The sequence below is a fragment of the Salvia miltiorrhiza genome, unplaced genomic scaffold (genome assembly GCF_028751815.1).
Source record: "Salvia miltiorrhiza cultivar Shanhuang (shh) unplaced genomic scaffold, IMPLAD_Smil_shh original_scaffold_190, whole genome shotgun sequence".
Classification (NCBI taxonomy): Eukaryota; Viridiplantae; Streptophyta; class Magnoliopsida; order Lamiales; family Lamiaceae; genus Salvia; species Salvia miltiorrhiza.
In genome coordinates this window covers 537645-558016 of record NW_026651498.1, presented here as the reverse complement: position 1 = coordinate 558016, position 20372 = coordinate 537645, and the positions used below count along the sequence as shown (strand labels likewise).

The 20372-nt window shown below is 34.2% G+C and overlaps 2 protein-coding genes across 5 annotated transcripts; both read left to right on the top strand.

The window, feature by feature from the left end:
• Window positions 1-8156: 8156 nt before the first annotated feature.
• On the top strand, window positions 8157-11295 carry LOC131003324 (methyltransferase-like protein 2). Of its 4 annotated transcripts, none has more exons than XM_057929845.1 (10): window positions 8157-8324; window positions 8481-8562; window positions 8671-8893; window positions 9590-9720; window positions 9953-9986; window positions 10279-10354; window positions 10502-10679; window positions 10755-10838; window positions 10910-11009; window positions 11091-11295. In XM_057929845.1, exons 1-10 carry the CDS (start codon window positions 8266-8268, stop codon window positions 11237-11239), a joined length of 1116 nt encoding a protein of 371 aa, XP_057785828.1. In that variant the 5' UTR covers window positions 8157-8265; the 3' UTR covers window positions 11240-11295. The 4 variants fall into 4 exon arrangements, with proteins under 4 accessions (XP_057785828.1, XP_057785827.1, XP_057785826.1 ...); XM_057929844.1 differs by having other exon boundaries at window positions 10749-10838; XM_057929843.1 differs by having other exon boundaries at window positions 8157-8562.
• Window positions 11296-17669: 6374 nt separating this feature from the next.
• Window positions 17670-20136, top strand: LOC131003321 (geranylgeranyl pyrophosphate synthase, chloroplastic-like). Its single transcript, XM_057929839.1, has 2 exons — window positions 17670-19018; window positions 19411-20136. Exons 1-2 carry the CDS (start codon window positions 18475-18477, stop codon window positions 19959-19961), a joined length of 1095 nt encoding a protein of 364 aa, XP_057785822.1. The 5' UTR covers window positions 17670-18474; the 3' UTR covers window positions 19962-20136.
• Window positions 20137-20372: the final 236 nt, after the last annotated feature.

The following is a 20372-nucleotide window of genomic DNA, read 5'->3' as shown; positions in this document are numbered from 1 at the left end:
GTTGATAGTGGTGGGTATTGTTGTGAGTGAAGTTTTGATTCCACTATTGTTGTGAGTGGAGTTTGTTGACCCTATTACTATAAATGAAAGTTGAAATGATATTGTGAATGAACCAAAATGGTAGAAGTGGAAACGATATCATGGACAGAGAGTAGTAGTATATATAAGTTATTCAATATCATATAAATAATCATAAATATCATATATAAAACTCAATTACATTAAGTTTATAATTTATCGAGGCGGTTTTAGGGCGGAGATTTATACCACTTCACGCGACGCGAACCCGATACGAGTATGAAAATATAAACCCAACCCTAACCCTAACCCTAACCCAATGTTTTGCACCCGCCCCTGCCTCATCATGGGGCTAGGGGTTGGGGGTACCCGCGAATAAATTTTCGTCTTTGAGCAATTATGGTAAAGTTTTTTGTAGACAAATAGAATATATCATATATTCATATATATATTCCCTTCGTCCCGTGAATAATAGCTCATTCCAAAAAAGAAAACTACTCCCTCTCATAAAAAGTGATGAGCTCCACTGATTTATGCTTAATTGTTCTAAATTTTGGGGTTTGTATGAGCTTTATTTTAAATTAATCTTCTGGAAATTGGTGCGTTTTATGGTTTATTTTATGCTTTGCAGGAGATTTAGATTTTATAGATGGAAGAGTGCAATTGTGGATGAAATTGGCGTTTTTAAATGTTTTGGTGTGCAGAGCAGAGCTGGCCAGAGCTGAAAGCCCGCTCGCCAGAGCAGAGCCAACATCCAGGGCAGAGCAGACATCTATCTCCAGAGCAGAGCTGAATTTCCAGAGTCAACGCTCCAGAGCTGAAATTCCGGAGTCAACGCTCCATCGCTAAAATTCCAGAGTAAACACTCCAGAGCTAACTTTTCAGCTCTGTACGCCAGAGTCAAACGCTAGAGTCAAAGGCCAGAGTCAACTGCCATAGTCAATTGCCAGAGCTGACTTTTCAGCTCTGGACTTTTCAGAGCAGCGACGCCAGAGCTGACTTTTCAGCTCTGTCATGCCGTTTCAGAGCCGAATTTCGCCAGAGTTGAGGAGTTTTCCAGAGCGTGCATCCAGCTGGAGTTACCTATGTTTACACGATTCTATTCCTTTTAGAGTCCAGTTTTGCATGGCAAGTTGATGGCGATAAAGATTAGATTGAAGTCTATAAATAGGGCTATACTTTTCATTGTAAAACACATTCCCCTTGCCCTAATCTTTAGTTTCCGGTAGGCAGCCAAAGCTTAGGTTTATTGCTTTCTTAGTCTTAGTTTCGATTAATGTTCTTAGTTAGTTTAGTATAGTTCTTTTAATTCATGTTTTAGATTAGTTTTTCGTTTAGAGTTGTAATTACGTGACAGATTACTTCTCGAGATGGATTTACGGTATTTATTTAATCAAGTTTATTTATTTTCTTTTACCTGCGTTTCCTTTAAATTCTGCAATTTAAATTATGCACTTTGGTTTCTGCTTAGTTAGATTAGATTAGAAGTTTTAATTAAAGTTATTTAAATTCAATTTGTCTAGTTAATTCTTTACTTTAAGTTCATTTAATTCTTGCCTAGGGTTTAATAGTTTCACGCCTAGATAATTTTAAGATTAAGTTTTTAGTTAAGTTTAAATTACAAGCATTAGTTAATAATTCATTTTTGCCTAGTTAAGTTTAATTCACGTTAATTTACTTTCCAAGTTTTAGTTAATAATCCAACGTTTACTGCTTTTTAGTGACATAATTAAAAGCCCTTAAAGATCTTCCTTGAGAGATGACACTGGGTCAACTTACCATCACTAGGATGTCCTTGTTCTATTGCAAGTCAAACTAGAGGTGTTCTAGGTTGAGTCATCCACCACTATTTATCACTTTTATCCTTTAATCATTCTTCTTTTTAATAATTGTGTCCAAAAGTAGGGAGTCATACTTAGTTAGACAGAGGGAATATATTTTAAGTATAATGACTGAATAAAAAAAATTCACTTGTGAACTTGGTTTTTTTTTTTAAATGATGAATAATGGTTCCCCATTTCTTTAACTAGCAATAAATTATCTTCTTAAGATTTATGATTATTATAAAATCAATATTATGATAACAATTGTTACTTCTCCCGTTCACCAAAAAAATGTTCATTTCGTAATGACACAAGTTTTAATAAATTGGTTGAGTGTGTTGTGAAAGGAATAAGTGTCTTACTTTTATTGTAGTTTTAAATTGATTAATTTAGTTGAGTGTTAGGTCCATAATGCCAATATTTATAAATAATGCTTGCAAATACCCTTTTTTATATATAAAAAAAATAATCACTCTTAGTTTAATCTCAATCACTCATTTCATGGTGAAACCTTTTCTCTACTATATAAATATAACCACTCATTTTACTAAATGCCCAAAAAAAGTGTCATACTTTTGATGGACGAAAAAAATAGTAGATATTTTCCACCTTTTCCCCCCTTCATTTCTTATTATAAATTTGCAACTAAATAGAACATATTGACGTGACTCTGTGACAAGGTGTTTCTTTGTGGAATTGTCTAATTGTCCAAAAAAATATTGAGGTGAAAGAAAAGTTAATGCTAGAAGTTTTTAGCGAAGAGTTGGTCTCCTGTGAGACTGAGTGTATGAGTGAGGCCGATTCTTATTTGACCCAACCGAGGGCGCAGCGCGGGGCTGGCAAAGCAGCAATGGCATGGAGTTGAGGGCGCGGGTGGCTGGCAGAGTTGAGCAGGGTACATGCGCTGAGCGAAGGGCGCGACGACAGTGTACTTTTTTGGTCAAGTAATTATCGTTGTAAGAAAAAGTAATTATTGATATAAGAAAGGTAATGTTTCAAAAACATTACATTTCTTCATGTCGATTATTACTATTCATCACGATAATAATTACTTCAAATAATTCATACTATTTTTGAACCAATCCTGACTAATAGAGCAGCGGAAGGCGTGGGCGCGGAGTGAAGGGCGTGGTGTACTTATTTTGGTCAAGTAATTATTTTGAACTATTCATTTCTTAACTTTCGTTTCTTAACATTTGTGACCAAGCCTTATAGCCTATTGAATTGAGATAGATGGAATATTAATTTCTAAAAATAGAATAAGTAGTTTTAAATTATTAATCTAATTTTCACAATTATTTTCTAAATATGAAAATAATACTATAAATATAATAAAATGTCAAATAATAGGAATAGCTAAAACTATAAAATTAATAAGAATGCCAATTTAATTAGCTTAAAACTGTTGGACCAATCTGAATAGATCGAGAAATAAAAGGACATGGCCAAAAATTTATTGCCCGACAAAATTTAATCCGATCTCGTTGAAAAATCGAGTAGGATGGCTTGATTAATCGAAGTTTTCTTATTGATTGGTTGTCCGGTGTTGTTACTTCACTTTTATATTAACTAGTATTTGCACTTCGTGCAATGCACGTATTTTTTTATTTATTTTATATTTATATAAAATTGATATAAACTCAATTATTATATTATAAATATAATAAAAATAATAATTTTAATTAAATATATTCGAATTAAATATTAAAAAATCACAATAATAAAAATTGATAATTATTAAAAGGCAAAAGAGATATCGGTTAAAACAATGAAAATAAAAAAAATAAAATGGTTGAAAAATAGATTTATTCAAAAATATATGAGAGAGGTGAGATAATGTTTTAAAATTATAATATTTAAATAAATATAAAATTTATATTTCAAATCAAATATTTACAAAAAATATACCAAATTAAAGTTTTATCGTGATCTTTAATTTAATATGCACACTAAATATTTTATAATTAGTCAAATTTCATAATTGTAGAAAGAAATAAAACAAAAAAAATAAGAAGATGAAGAAAAAGATAATAATATAGTTTACAAATATACCTTCACTTTTATTATAATTACAAAATTGCCACGCAAATTTTGAAATTGATTTTCAATCGAAAGTTGCATTTTTAATATATAACTAGCATTTGCATCACGTGCAATGCATGGTGTTGGGAACCTTGTGGAATATCCTAACCCTTGTTTTGATGATACCAAAATTCATAGGACTTAATTGTAATATACTAGAATAACTCAAGTGTTAGAGTTCGTTTCTAGTTTTAGCTTGCGATGTCGAAGACTGAAGATTGAAGAATGAAGGACTGAAGACTGAAGACTGCAGATACCAACTGAAGTATTAGTTGAAGTATCGGTTGAAGAATCAGTTGAAGACTGATTACTTAATGCGCGCAATGGACTGATACTAAAGTCAAGTATCAGTTGAATATTCCTCCTAGGACTGATCTTCCAACGTTCAGAGGAAGCCACGTATTCACAAAGTACAGCCGCATTAAATGCAGAGATCTCAGGATCTTATCTCTGTAGAGGTCATTCCTATCTGGTGGTTACTTTTCAGAGACGTCACATCTCCTGTCCATCAAAGAGAGCCGTTTCCACCCAGACAAGGAACCTCGAAGATTGAAGCCTCAGCCCAAATTCGAATTGCTCTCCAACGGAAGAAATCTTGAGGACGATTTATGCCAGCGGATCTATTCAAGAGTTCTCCTACAAATAGCGCTCGAGGATCACTTCAACCTTCACCGATTCAACGACATAAGCTGAAGCTCTGCCGAAATTGCTACTCAGCCTAAAGCTTAAACTCCCCAAAGCTTGAATCGAAGAAGAGAATTCCAAAGCCAAAATCAGTCGCTGCTGATTACATACATTCTCTTAGACCTTAGGCAAGACTCTGTTCACCCAGAAGCCAAAGGTCAAACTTGCTTCAAAGAACTTGTTCTTTGTAAGTACAGTTGGCACTCGTTCAAACCTCCCCCCATAAGAGTGTTTTGAGTGATTCGGAGGTCAGAAGGGTTTTCTGACTCTGAGAGTCTTAGCACGGGTTGTGTTAAGCAAGGGAAATCTGACGCGAGTGAAGCGTGGGTACTGAAGAAGGGTTTTCTTCAGTGTACGGTTGTGTGCACCCGGCAAGCACACGGTTTGGTTTGCAGTGCACCTGTTAAGCACTTGCGGAGTGGATTGTTGGTCTGATCAACCAACCGTGGATGTAGGAAAGGGTTTTTCCGAACCACGTAAAAGTCTCTGTGTTGTTTACAGCTTTCAGTTTTACACTCTTACTTGTGTTATTTCAATTGATAAAACTGAACACTGACTAACTGCAAAGAGAAACCATAACCAACAACTTGCTCCACCGAGGCTATTACGAAACTAAGTTTAATTTCCGTTGCGTATGATATCAGTCTGACTGATCTATCTTCTGATAGTCAGGAAGAGTGTTATCATCTCTGTTTTTAGCAAACTCGACTGAAGCCCTTACTTGCATCAGTTAAGTTCCAGCAACTTAACTGATAACTCTTTACTGAAGAGCTTTCAGTATCAGTCGTCAACCCTGTTCGGTCAAAACTGATTTCAGTAAAACAGGCGCCGTTGTTTGCATGCAAAGTTTCGTTTTGATCTCTGACTGAGATCCCTCTGATTGAGGATTATTGAAAAATAGCCCATAGGTGTATTCCCCCCCATACACCTATTCGAGACCCTCAGGACCTAACACATGGAAAAATATTTTTAATTTTTATATTTATATAAAATTAATACTAATTCAATTATCATACTCATAAATATAATAAAGAATTAATTTTAACTGAATATATTTGAATTGAATATTGAAAAAATCAAAAAATAAAGAAGAATTCACAATTATAAAATTTAGTATTATGAAAAGTAAAAAAAACTAATAAAAAGTTTTAAAATATAGATTTATTCAAAAAAAAATGAGAGAGGAGAGAGAATTTTTTTAAATTTTAATATTTAAACAAATATATTTTTTACATTTTAAATAAAATATTTAGATAAAATATAGTATCAAATTAAAGCTCTTATCGTGATCTTTAAATTGATATACATATTAAATATTTTATAATTAATTGAATTTCATAATTTTGAAAAAAGTAAAACAAAAAATAGGAAGTTAAAGAAAAATATAAAAAGAAAAAATTTAGTATATAAATAAATATTCAATTTTATTATAATTATAAAATTACCACTTAATTTTTAAATTGATTTTCAAATTAAAAGTTACCTTTTTATTAAAAGATTATATCTTCTTCTATCTTTTTTTATAAAATCGTCATTTAATAAAAAAATAGAATATAGATTATAGATAGGTAGATAATAAGGTATTGGTTCTTGTGATACATATTTTGGTTTTTTTCGGTGTTTAACAATTTTTAGTTATAAATATTAAAAAAATATAACTATTTAGGTTAATTGTGTGTCTAATTGTTAATTCTCACTAAATTACTTATGAATTATTTTATGAAACAATACATTCGCGTGACCATTTTGAAGAAGGAAATACAAATTTTGGCCGCTAATTTGAAAAATATAAAATCTCGCTATATTTTATGCGTTCTGCCCAAACTACCCTTTTACCCATCTTTCACACATATTTGTGTTGCACGAATGATACTAGTGACCATATTAGTGCCAATAGTGTCATATACATATTACCATTTTGAAACTTTCTCGTAGGAATGATACTTTTGGCACTAATATTACCATTAGTGCCAAAAGTACCAACTTACTTTTTTTTTTTAATTTCTATTGGTACTTTTGGCACTAATAGTGCTAAGTGTACCTAATCTGCGCATAAATCCAAATCCGTTCCACCCTAATTAAGGCCAAAACAGTCTTAAAACGTTGACTATTATTTTATGTAAGATGATATTGAAATGATATTTACTTATAAATATAAACTGAGTCTCTTAGTTGAGAAAATCATTATTTGTTGTTATAAAGAATAAAATTATCAATAATATTCATAAATATTACTCCCTCCGTCCCTAAAATAACTTCATCTTTTTCCATTTTGGGACGTCCCCCAAATAACTTCCTCTTTCTTTCTTTCCATTTTTGGAAACCTACCCCACCACTAATAATACTTTATTTATTCTTACTTTTCACTTTTCACCACTCTTAATACTAATTATAATACTTTTCACAACTTCCAATAATAATTATATCACTTTTTCTCCACTATCAATACACTTTACAACTTTTTATTAAAACCCGTGCCGTCCCCAAAGAGGAAGCCATTTCAGGGACGGAGGGAGTATATTTTGTACATGAACTTATTTTGTCCAACGAGTTTGCCCGAAAATTAAAATTTAGGATTAGCAAATCGAAAATAATTTAAAATTGAATAAGCTGCTCGTCGAAATCAAGTGAATTGATCCAATTTACATCCATAAAAATAATAATAATAGTCATTTCTTCATCTATGGTACGAATGGTGATTTTATTTTAAATCATACCAATAAATAACTACAAATATATATATATATATATATATATATATATATATATATATATATAAATGTCTTTTCGATCCCATTCCACTTATTTAGATTTAATTGATAAAATGAAGTCGAAAAATAGACTAGCCCGAGTGGGTACCAAAGATCTTTTATTTTTTATTTATTGAAAATTAGTTCAATTCTCAATTACGTATCAATTGTAGCTTAATTTAATTTAAATATATAATATAATTTCTAATAATTTGTTTAAAAATTCTTTGTAAAAATTTCTATCTTTTGTTAGAAGCACGAAATATATGCCGCCGCCGTTTCTAACAACCGGCGAGATCATCTTAGATATGGAGATTTTGCGATACGCCCCGACCTGGAAGGAGTAGCTCCCTCGCTCTGGAAAATGGCACAGCCTCAAATGGTGGTTCGCCGCAGCCCCTACTTTCAAAAACCGATGAGGACGACACCTCGTCTACACCATCGCCGCCAAAGAATAGCCCCTCACTCAACACAATAGTAAGCTTCGATTTGGTGAGGCGGCGTAGGGCGGGTCTAAAGATAAGTAAAAGTGAAAGGGATTTTTTGCTTAAATTGAATGGATGAGAGGAAATTTCTTAGTCAGATGTCAGCTAGAGGATTAATTTTGCCAACTAAGTTTTAATTTTGACATGTAAGCATTAATTTCATCAAATATAAAAAATGAGTCAAAAATTAAATAAATTTAAAGTTCATGTATTTATAACTAGATTTTAAAGTTCATGTTAAATACCAAAAAAATGAGTAAAGTTCATGTATTTATACATAAATTACCCAAAAAATAATACTAATCCCAGAACAGACTAGCAAATGGGCCTTGTATTTGCAGTTGTGGAGCAGAAAACAAGTAACGATTTTGGGCCGGATTCACCTATCCAAATACCCCTCATTGCAACTCGTCGTCGCCGGTAATGGCTGCCTCCGAGCCGGACGGACGGTTAGCTGCCTTCCTAAAATCGGGCACCTACAGGTTTGATGAGTCCACCATATACTTCATCGATCCGGTTCGGGTCCTGAACCGGTCCTACACCCGGTTTAGGGTTTCTCCGTCGGCTTACTACTCCCGCTTCTTCCCCTCTTCTAATTCTTCAATCGATAATCCCGATGCTTCGCCCAATAATCCCAGGAAGCGCAAATGCCGCGGAAAGGAGAAGAAGAAATATCGGGCGCTCAACTCGCGGGAGCAATTGGCCGATCGTCGGCATCAGGTGATTGAGCAAACAAGCGCGCGAAAATTTATGTTTTATTTATTCTCTTTTTCGAAAAAAAAAAAATTACTAAAAGAAGATTGTTTGTGTTTTTGGTTTCGGCTGTAGGAGGTGAGAGCGGGTTTATTGAAGGCGCATGAAGCATTGCTTGGTGCTAGCGAGCTGCTAGGAGTTTTGAGGAATTTGAGGAGTGATGGACAGGGAAATTGCGGGGAATTGACTTTTGCGGAGCGTGAGCTAGATTTTGTGGAATTAGGGAGCGTTTGGCAAGCTCCATTTTACGAGATTGTTCTTAAGATTGGAGATGATGGCAGTGCAGTTGAAAATGCAGGTCAGGGTTTATCAATTATCACATCAGATTTATATTAATGCATGATATCTATTGGTGTGGCATTATGACCGACTTCTTCCATTGCAGAAAATGTAGTCATTTTAGATTTTGAGTGGAAAAATCAATGTCCCATGAATCTATTTGATAATTTAATTCATTAGATTACGTATGCACTGCTAATAGCATGATACTCTGGGTTTATTACTTTATGATTGGATGCAATAATACTGCGGACCTGGAATTTTTTTATGACCAGATTTATCTTATTTATTAAGGGGAACCTGAGTTTTTTTTTTTTTTTTTTTCCTCCCTGAAAATTTAAGTTTATGAATTATGATGTTAAAATCGATGTATGGTTAATTCCGTAAAGGTATTTCTGTGATGCTAATCTCAGTTATGGGAAACTGTTTGAAAGAAGTACCTGTGCTGCATGTAAGGCCTTAGCTTATGTGCGACTCTCTTTGTTGAAGCCATAAGAGTTGTTAGCATCTCATGATTCAACTTACTCATTTCAATATGAGTTCTTGAAATGTCTAAAGCTCTGTTAATTCAGGAGTGCATTTGTTGTTCATATATGTGAGCTGGATTATGGAATGATTTTATTTTCATAGCCAATTGAGCTTGATAAAAATAATAATTGGATGCATTATGTTGTTTTGGCTGCCCATGGGCATGAATGTCCCTTCAAATTTTCAGGTTTTGGGTCCTCGAATCAAATAGAGGTTCCAGTGTTTGACAACTTAATCGCCAATGAGTGGAGTACTGACATAGAGGCTGAATTACTGGAACACAAATACATATTGCCGAAAAAAAGTTGTGTCTATATGGTATGTGTTCGAACACTTTCTAAGAGTTCGCTTGTATTGATGTTCAATGGTTTAATATACAAATACTCCTTTAGTTGCTTAATATGCTCTCAGTGTTATGATTTTTTAAAAGATTATGCCGTGGTGATGTTGGTACCATTTTTTGCTGGTAACTTAGATTTTTGTTTAGATGTGGCTACTATGTGAGCAAACTAACGTTTCAAATGCTTTGTTTTCCTTGTTGACAAGGAAGTCTGATCTGAGGCAGATTCACAAGTTGATTCCTGGTAAGGAGCTTATATCCTTGTTATTAATATTCAATAAGTCGTCCAAAAATATGCAAAAATCGCTTTAGCAGTCAGGGACCTTGTAAGTTAGGGAAGTGTTATTGGTGGATAAAAGTTATTCATTACAACACCAATTTGTAGTGCACTAAAATTGTCAGTGTTTCAGTCCACTCTTTTGTTTTATGAATAGTTCCTTTAAAAGTCATTAGCTCATGTGCTTTGCATGGTTCCGAGACTTAACATCCTATGCTTTTTACAAAGTGAATTAAGATTTCATGTTGATCTCTGGCAGCTGAATCTGATCGTGGCTTCAATCTAATAGTGATTGATCCTCCATGGGAGAACAGCAGTGCTCATCAGAAACAAAAGTATGCTCATGCAGTTCTTAGTATTTTATTAAACCAGATGCAGAAAAAACTCAAAAAATATCATCTATTTTTGGCTGTTTGAACAATTTTATTTGTATGCTCATACAGTTCATTTGCTTTGTCTATTCTTGGGTTTTCCACCTGCAGGTACCGGACTTTACCTAATAACTACTTTTTATCTCTTCCTGTAAAGCAACTTACCCATAGTCGTGGAGCTTTGGTAGCCTTATGGGTAACCAATCGGGAGAAACTGCGAACCTTTGTGGAGAATGAACTGTTTCCCAAATGGGGCGTCAAGTATGCTGCTACGTTTTACTGGTTGAAGGTATTATTGTCTTCTCACAGCATTAGCAAGCATTGTAGGTTTCTCTGTTTTTCACAAATCCAGTGATAGGTGAAGGCGAACGGCTTCTTGATTAGTGAACTGGATCTCTTCCATCACAGGCCATACGAGTGTCTTCTCCTAGGTCTCAGTGATGGAAAGGTGAGGCTGAGTGATCCAGGTTTCAATCTGCTGTCTTTCTGTTCCAAATGTGGATGATCCAGTCCATGCAGGGAATGGATTCTGAAGAGCTGCAGAGACTGATACGGATTTCGGACAATCAAGTATTCATCAGTGTTCCAGGAGATTATTCAAGGAAACCCCCAATTGGAGGTAGTATTCTTGTCCCAATCTTTTCATTTACTTGAATCGTTGTGTGTCGTTCCTTTGTCCTTATTTATCTTCTCTCATCAGAGTTGCTACTGGACTACGTCCCCGGACCCAAACCTGCGCGTTGCATCGAACTGTTTGCTAGAGAGATGATCGAAGGGTGGACTTCATGGGGTAATGATCCTCTACATTTTCAAGATTCGAGGTACTTCCTTCCTACTACAGATAAGTAAATTCAGAAAGAGTCTGGAAATTTTGAATTCAATTTATTAAGCTGCATCTTCGGATATCTCTTATTTGCAAATTTAAATTCAGCTTTTCGGGTGTTCGTCCGGCTAGTTCCCCTCGAAAAATATAAATGAGTTTCAAAATAGAAAAGGAAAATATTATAGGTAACGCTTCAAATGTAACAAATTTGTAACTCAATGTTTTATAATTGTAGCAAAAATGTTCCAACCACATTTTCCGACACTAGAATGTCTACCTGTCACGCCGGAGGTTGACATTGGAGTTGTTTAGTTGCCAACTCGGTTAACACAGACATTGTTTCAACTGATTCTGAAAAAAAATAAAAAACCCTAAAATATGTAATTTTCGAGCGAAAAAGAAAAATGTTTGAACGCTCTACAAAGGGCGAGATTTCCACAATTTGACACACAGATATTCTACTATTGGAAAATGTGGTTGGGACTTTTTTGTTATAATTATAAAATGTTGGGTTGAAAATTCTTATTTTTGAAATGTAGGGGTATTTTTGGTATCTATTCTAACGTTAGAGATTATGTGATACTTTCACAAAAAGAAGCGCACATAATTAACAATCTCACTTCTCGTAATCACTTGTTATCTACTTCCAATGTTGCAGTATTTTATAATTATGGAAGGATTATTATTGTATCTGCAGCTTGACTGTACTGCTATTATAGTCAAATTCGTACCGCACTAACAAATTTTAGAGTCAGAGGAGGAGTTTAAAAAAATTCCACTATTGACTTAATTGTCATGCATGTTGCAATATCCATAATTATGGCCGCCATAACGGGTCAATTAGTAATTGTATTTGTTATAATTTTTTTTTTTTGAACAAATATTTGTTATAATTATATACTCCTACATATATTCTCTTTCCTAAATGGTTAAAGATTATTTTTAGTCATTGATTTGTTTTGTTACGATCTTACCCCTACATATATTCTCTTTCCTAAATGGTTAAAGATTATTTCCTTATATATATATATTAAATTAAGGAGTAAAATTTTGAAGTAGCTAAAATGAAGCATAAAACACAATTTATGGCCACACATTGAACAAACACAAATTTTGGCCATTTTTATTGATTTGGATGTTTTTACCCTTAATGAGGCGGACCGGGTAGGATCAGGCACGCGGGTCGCGTGCCGGGTCGGGTTAGGCACTTATGGCACTAATAATGCCATACGTGCAGCACAAATACAGAAACAACAACATCATTTAAACTCTAAATGGAACATCTAAACCCTAAATGGATAATCTAAACCCTAAATGGAACATCTAAACCTCAAATGGATAATCTAAACCTTAAATGGAATATCTAAACCCTAGGGGAAGTGTGCACTTATGGCACTATTAGTGCCATACGTGCAGCACACAGATCAGATCAGATCTGCCATGGCTGAAATCGAAGGAGGCGGAGATCAGATCTTCCGATGGAGGAGGCGGCGCAACGATCAGATCAGATCCGCCGCCGCCTCATCCTCTACTCCGACGAATTCTGCCCAGGCGGCGCGCTGGAGAGAGAGAGAAAGAGAGAGGAGAGAGCGGCAGCTGCTGGAGAGAGAGAGGGAGGATCTCCTCCACCACCGCCGCGAGAGCTCCGACGAATTCTCCAAGCTCGGCGCCGCTGCCACGCAGCCGCTGGAGAGAGAGATAGAGGGAGATGAGAAAGAGAGATGGAGATGAGAAAGAGAGAGGAGCCGCTGGAGAGAGAGGGGGGGAGATGAGAAAGAGAGAGGAGAGAGAGAGAAGGGTAGAATAGTCATGCCATGCAAAAAATGGCCAAAATTTATGTTTTTTCAAATGGTGGACAAAATTTGATGTTGTATGTTGAATAGGGCCATTCGGCCCTATTGTTTCTAAATTAAGAGTGAATTTTAAAAATATCCACTTTGAAATAATAAAATAAAAACTAAAAAATTAGCTACACTTACCATTTTACCTTCACATAAAAAACTTAAGAATTGTCAACTAATTTTTTAATTATGAATTCGAGTTTTTGAGCTATAATCCACAAAGTCGTGAATTTTGAGTTTTGAAGATTGAATTCAATGCTAGAAATAGTGTTGGTTGTAAATTCGAATTTTAAAGCTCGAATTCACGAGTAGCACTAATTCTAGTTGTGAATTATAGCTTTAAAACTTGAATTCACAACCAAGATTATTTCTAGTCGTGAATTCTTGGTTTAAAACTCGAATTAACAATCTAGACTATTTCGAGTTGTAAATTTTAGTTTTAAAACTCAAATTCATTACCAAGATCATTCATAGTTGTGAATTGTAGTTTTAAAACTCGAATTCACAATCAAGATTATTCATAATTGTGAATTCATCACTATTTTAAAACTAGTTGTGAATTCAAGAACATTAACAATAAAAACATGATATAACTCTCAATTCAAACAAAAATAATTTTCCAACTTACGTTGGCTTTGTTGAAATTTACCAACACATTGATAATTTTTGCAAGGATCTCTTTTCTATGTTTTCAATTAGCATGAGAAGAAGAAAATGCAAAGATCGAAAACAGAGGGTTCAAAGCAAAATTTCGACGCTGGCGCAAGTTGCTTCATTCTTGGCCCGTCCACCCGCGGTCGCGCCACCTTCCCCTGCACTCTCATAATCTTCTATCTCTTATAAATAATCATGATCCATAATTAATTGATTCGATCATTATAAAAACTCTCGAATGCGTTAAATCATCTTCATTGGGGATACAAACCACAATTCTAAAATAATTTCGTGCGACTCACATAATATCAAAAGCAATCATGTCAATAAAAATGAATTACACAATAACTCTAGCTGGATAGAAAAACGAAGATTGACGCTCAGAAATCAATCGGCGCCATCAACAACTCAGAGGATCGACTTACTGAGCTTATAAGCTCCTCAAAACAGCTTATAATTTGTTTAGGAGCTTATAAGCTCCTTCCAAGTGTTTGGCAAAATAAGTTCTCAAATAGCTTATAAGCTCAAAAAATAAGCTCCAAGAGCTTATAAACTCCCCAAAAAATAAGTTCTTCTACCCCAACTTATTTGTTTATAATCTCATATGCAACAATCATTTTACAATTATTTTTCAACTATAATTTATTATTTTCATCATATATCATTCAAGTTCATTTTTCTTCGATTTTCTCTCTCTAGCTTATAAGCTCAATTATCCAAACACTTTGACAATTTATAAGCTCTTAAAAATTACATCTTATAAGCTCTTGAAACCAGGGGCGGATCCAGGATTTGAGGTTAGGGGGGGCTGAATTTATTGATCTACGACGTATGTAGACATTTACACGGGGGTTCGGGGGCGGGAGCCCCCGAAGCAAATTTTTTTGAACATTCCGTACACTTTATTTTCATGCATTTTTTTAACAATCACTTAATATAATAGATATATGTTTGCAATTCAATTAATTCAACATCAAGTAGATTGAAAGTATACAAAACAATACTTTTATGCATTCTTTTAAAAAAATATATTTCATTTTCTAAACAAATAAACTAACTTTCATTGTTAATAATTAGTAATTTTACTTTTAACTTTAGAATGGACTCAAATTCAACATTAAAAATTAATTAAGAAAAAAAAAATAGGATAAAAATAAGATAAATGTAACAAATCAATGTACAAGAAAAAAGAATTAATATGGATAGTTGGATATACTAGAAATAATGTATTATATTTTTTTTTCTATTTCTTATTTATATACACATATACATATATATTGATATATTAAGTGAAATAAATTTCTATATTTAAAAAAAAAAAAAAAAAAAAAACCTCAAAAATTGGGAGGGGGCTTCAGCCCCCCCTGAATCCGCCACTGCTTGAAACATCTTATAAGCTCCAAGAGCTTTAAGCTCTTTAAAATAAGCTTAGCCAAACACCCTCTTAATAGAGCTTGAAAAACAATGGTGTGGATGCGTAGGTTCCGTGTGAAATGCGAAGAAGTAGGAGTGAGTAGTCATGACTAGCGCGACAACTTAAAAATGCATGACGTTTCTCAATGTGCCTCACACAAAGTTAGTTAAATCCAAAAATAATTAGAGGGCAATATTGTAATATTATACAAAAATTGATTAATTTTTATATTTTTCTTTTTATCTATGTGGATATTTTTTTATTTTCTTTATATGAGAATGGATAGTATTACATACGGACTCTTAAACTAATTATGCTCTCTCTGTTCATGATAAGTGTGATCTTTTTGCTATTGCCGTCTGTCCACAATAATTGTGGTCTTTCTATTTTAGGACATATAACCTTATATTTTATCTTATTTACACACAATATTTACAAAAAAATCATCTTACAAACCATTTACTCTCTCCGTCCCTCATATTTATGCATACTTTTCATTTTTGGTACGTCATCCAAATTTATGCACACTCTATTTTTGAACACTACCTCACACACAATTTTCACAATTTTATTCTTATAACTTATATATTTACCCACAATCTACTTAACAATACTGTCAATGTAGGATTCAATGTAGGATTCCCTCTCCACTATCAATAATTCAAACAACTTTTTATTAAAACTCATGTCATGGTCAACTATGCATATTTATGAGGGACGGTGGGAAATTTATTATCCTACGAATCAATGCTATGGGACATTTTCTTTATTTTATACACAACTACTATTCCCTCCGTCCCACCATTTTAGTCCCTTATTCCATTTTGAGATGTCCCAAAAAGATAGTCCACTTTTCTAATTAATATTATATAAAAAATATTATTTTTACTAAATTAACCTTATTTAATGCTTCACTTAAATGTGAAAAGGATGTGTGAAAATAATAAATAAGGGTATAAAAGATAAAAATATAAAAATTAAATACATTTTCTTAATATGTGTGAAAAGTGGAAGGGGACTAAAATGGTGGGACGGAGGGAGTAATATTTTTTTTCTTAAAATCCGTGTCCGTACTTTCATCCACATCATATTTATTGTGGAGGGATGAAGTACCATATTTGACTAATTAATTATTAGAGAATATGCATTGATTTATTTTTGGATAGTTAACTTAATTTTATTTAAATTAGTCATCACCTTAGTAAATTGGAGGGCGGAGTTGCTGCGAAGTGCAAACTCGAACAAACATTTAAACTAAAATAATCTAAAACCAAACACTCACCATCCCAAGTTAGAAGAAGCAGAGGCGCCCCAGAAAAATTAAAATTAAAAATTTTATCACTTCAAACAGGATTCATACCTTCACCCAAATAATTTCTTTTTGATTTTTTCATATTTATCAATGAAATGATATTTAATAATTTTGGTGTGCATTTTATGATTATTTCATTATAATTATGTCGTGTCTTTCTATAGAATATAATTGTTTCATAATTTTAATCCATAAAATATTGTGTCTTATCTTCATTAGTATAGAATATCATATATTTCAATATAATTATGGAATGAAGAATAATTGATAATTAAGGAAGAAATAATAAATCCAAAATACTTTAGGGGTATTTTAGTCATAAATATTTTTCATATAATAAATATTAAGGGTATTATTGCAGCCATAATTATGCCCATATAATTTTCCACCCTATAATTAGTATTCAAATTCCAATATTGATGACAAATGCCTCGTGTTAGGACTATTGACTATGGAAATAAATGGAAATTTGTGAGACTCTTACTTGCAGAAAATTTTCATTGATTAAGTTGTCGTCTATTGTACTATGGTTAGTCGGTCTATTTCGGCTGTGTTAAAAACATGGATTCCAAGTCAAAAATATAAAATAAAATAAAGTAAAGAAAACTAGGATTCATTCAACTTATACTTATATACCATTGACTTAATACTATTTTTCATGCTAATATATTTTGTTGTTCAATTTTGATGACTGCCGATTATTTTTGTTACATATATTAATCGTTTGATGACTAAATTATTTATCTTATCTTATAGTAGTATATATTAAAATCGTTACGGTCATACCACGGAAACAAGAGGTTGATTTCAAAATTAACGATTACTTGTAGACGCAGCTAGCTCATTACACGTGTCCTGGCTGACTTTGAATTAATTAAAAACATGGGAGAAAATTTACCAAACACTACAGAAAATTAGGTTACTATCGAAAAAGTTTTGTTGGATTTACAGCATTGGCGTAATTGAGCTGAGCCACTAAGTAGAAAACTATTCTAAATTTGGTTCAATTAATGTTCAACACGTTCACTGTATTAAAATTATATTTTATCTATTATCAATTGAATTATTTTTATTTATATATTCTAAGTCGAGTAATCATTAAGTTAAGTAATATTTTAAGTACAACTCAAAAAAAAAAAGAAGTAATATTTTAAGTATCTTTTAACTATATTTAGTAAGTATTTTAACTCCGCTGAGCTCGCTTAAGTTAATGAGTCAACCTTGGATCTGTTTTTTTTTTTTTTGCCTCCATAATTATATTATCTTTTTGAGTGAGAAACGAAGGGTAGAAGATCAAATAAAATATTTCGTTTTCACAGTATGCAAAATCTAAAAATCATGAATTATTATATATTCCATGATTATCATCTAAAAATTTGTATTATTGCATATTTGCCTATAAAAAATATTACAAAATAATCAAAAATAAGTATTGAAATGCATATATGGTGAAAGTAAAGATTTTTAACCTGATTATATTTTAGGTGATATGAGGGATTGAACCGAAAATCTCTTTATTTTATACAAGGAATGAGCCATCGATTTAGTTGAAGGAACACTGTGAGAAATATACTCCATCCTCCCTACTAAAAGTGATTTGTATTCGATTTTAGATTATCACATTATAAGTGATTTGTTTTTACAAACGAAATTTTTTAACTCATATAAACAAGTGTAAGTCTTATCATTTTTAATCACTTTACATATAATAAAGGGAGGAGGGAGTATAATCTAAACCAATTAAATCTTACCACATTTTACCATAACAAAAAACCAATATTTTAATTTTAAAGAAAAAATGTTGATTATATTTTTAGTAAAATCCAAAAGTGGTTTCTTAGTAGGTGCATTTTGACTGCCCCTCATCCAAAACCCTATCTCTTCCACTATCCCCCAACTTATGCTCCCTCTCTCTCTCACACACACTATATATGCGTGCGGATTTCTCTGCTCCTTTAAACAAACTCCATCAACAGACTTACCCGAACTCTTAGCTCAAAAACCAACTAGAAAAAGAAAAAGAAAAAAAATTAGAAAATTATGAGATCTATGAATCTGGTGGATGCGTGGGTCCAAAACCTCTCAATCTTCAAGCAGCCATGCCCCTCCAAATCCCTGGTCGGATTCATCCACCACCCGAGATTCGAACCCGTTTTCCTGAAATCACGGAGGCGCATTTCCTCCCCCGGCGTCTCCGCCGTGCTCACCGGCGAGGAGGCCAGAGTGTCCACGCAGAGAGACGATGCGCCCTTCAATTTCAACGCCTACGTCGTCGAGAAGGCGAATCACGTGAACAAGGCGCTTGACGACGCCGTGGCGGTCAAGAATCCGCCGATGATCCACGACGCGATGCGCTACTCCCTCCTCGCCGGAGGCAAGCGCGTCCGCCCCATGCTCTGTATCGCCGCCTGCGAGATCGTCGGCGGCCCCCAGTCGGCGGCGATCCCCGCCGCCTGCGCCGTCGAGATGATCCACACCATGTCTCTCATCCACGACGATCTACCCTGTATGGACAATGATGACCTCCGCCGCGGCAAGCCCACCAATCACAAGGTCTTCGGCGAAGACGTTGCTGTGCTCGCAGGTGCAAATCTCCCCCAAAATAATTTACTTCAGATTTACTCCATTTGTTTTTTTTTTGGGATGAATTTTATGGAGTTTTGAAACGTGGTAATAATATAACTATCTTTCAATTTGTTTCCAAAATAAAATTTTTTGATCCGTGCAATCGCAATTTGGCGACTCCGACTTTGAAGAAGCATGCCCCATCAACTTTCCGGTAAAAATTAATTTCGGATGTTAAATTGCAAAGGTGGTGGCATTTTTGCAATGTTTCAAAATTACAAAATCGGTGAAAGTAAAGGCATTAATTAGCAATTAACCCTATTAATTTTGTTTTGATTATTCAAATTTGTATACGTGCTTGAAATGTTGGAATCCTTTGCTAAATACTCTTGAATGATTTATCTGTTTCAGGGGATGCTCTGTTGGCTTTCGCGTTTGAATTCATGGCCACGGCAACGACGGGGGTGGCGCCGGAAAGGATACTGGCGGCGGTGGGGGAGCTGGCGAAGGCGATCGGGACAGAGGGGCTGGTGGCGGGGCAAGTGGTGGACCTGAACTGCACCGGCGATGCAAACGTAGGGTTAGACACATTGGAATTCATACACATACACAAAACTGCTGCATTGTTAGAGGCCTCTGTAGTTTTGGGGGCTATTTTGGGAGGTGGAAGCAGCGATCAAATTGAGAAATTAAGAACTTTCGCTAGGAAAATTGGTCTGCTTTTCCAAGTTGTGGATGACATTTTGGATGTGACCAAGTCGTCGGAGGAGTTGGGAAAGACGGCTGGGAAGGACTTGGCCGTCGACAAGACCACGTATCCCAAGCTGCTGGGGCTGGACAAGGCCGTGGAGTTTGCCGAGAAGCTCAACGAGGAGGCCAAGGCGCAGCTCGCAGGGTTCGACCCGAGCAAGGCGGCTCCACTGACCGCGCTGGCCGATTACATTGCACATAGGCAGAACTAACTTAAGCTAGTTAGTTTTGCTGCTAATGAAAAGTTTGGTGTTTGTTGTAGAAAAAAAAGAAAAGAAAAAAAGAGAGAGATATTCTGCTATGCCATGAAATAGCATAGCAATCCAACTTATATGATTTCTTGTTTCTTGATCATATCATAATCCTACTTGGTGTTTACGCATCTCATCTCTGCTTTTCATGATTATTATATTGATTCTGTACATTGTGAATTTGAATGTGATAGTGGTAAAAACTCAAGTTGAAGAGTATTACTAATAGCTTTGGTTGTGGAGTTCTTGAATGTGGGAAGCAGTAATTTCTGTTTATTTCGTTTGCTTGTTATTTTGGCAATTTTCTTTGGTGTGTTCGATCAGATTTTTGAGGTTTAGATTTACTATATTATTACAAAGTTGGGTATTGTT

Bases quoted from the DNA above. Each gene is read 5' to 3' on its own strand.
- LOC131003324 (XM_057929842.1), top strand. From the start codon at position 8,266: ATGGCTGCCTCCGAGCCGGACGGACGGTTAGCTGCCTTCCTAAAATCG. The intron at 8,894-9,589 runs GTCAGGGTTTAT...TCAAATTTTCAG, and splicing joins CAGTGCAGTTGAAAATGCAG to GTTTTGGGTCCTCGAATCAA. The intron at 10,839-10,909 runs GTGAGGCTGAGT...CAGTCCATGCAG, and splicing joins TAGGTCTCAGTGATGGAAAG to GGAATGGATTCTGAAGAGCT.
- LOC131003321 (XM_057929839.1), top strand. From the start codon at position 18,475: ATGAGATCTATGAATCTGGTGGATGCGTGGGTCCAAAACCTCTCAATC. The intron at 19,019-19,410 runs GTGCAAATCTCC...TATCTGTTTCAG, and splicing joins AGACGTTGCTGTGCTCGCAG to GGGATGCTCTGTTGGCTTTC.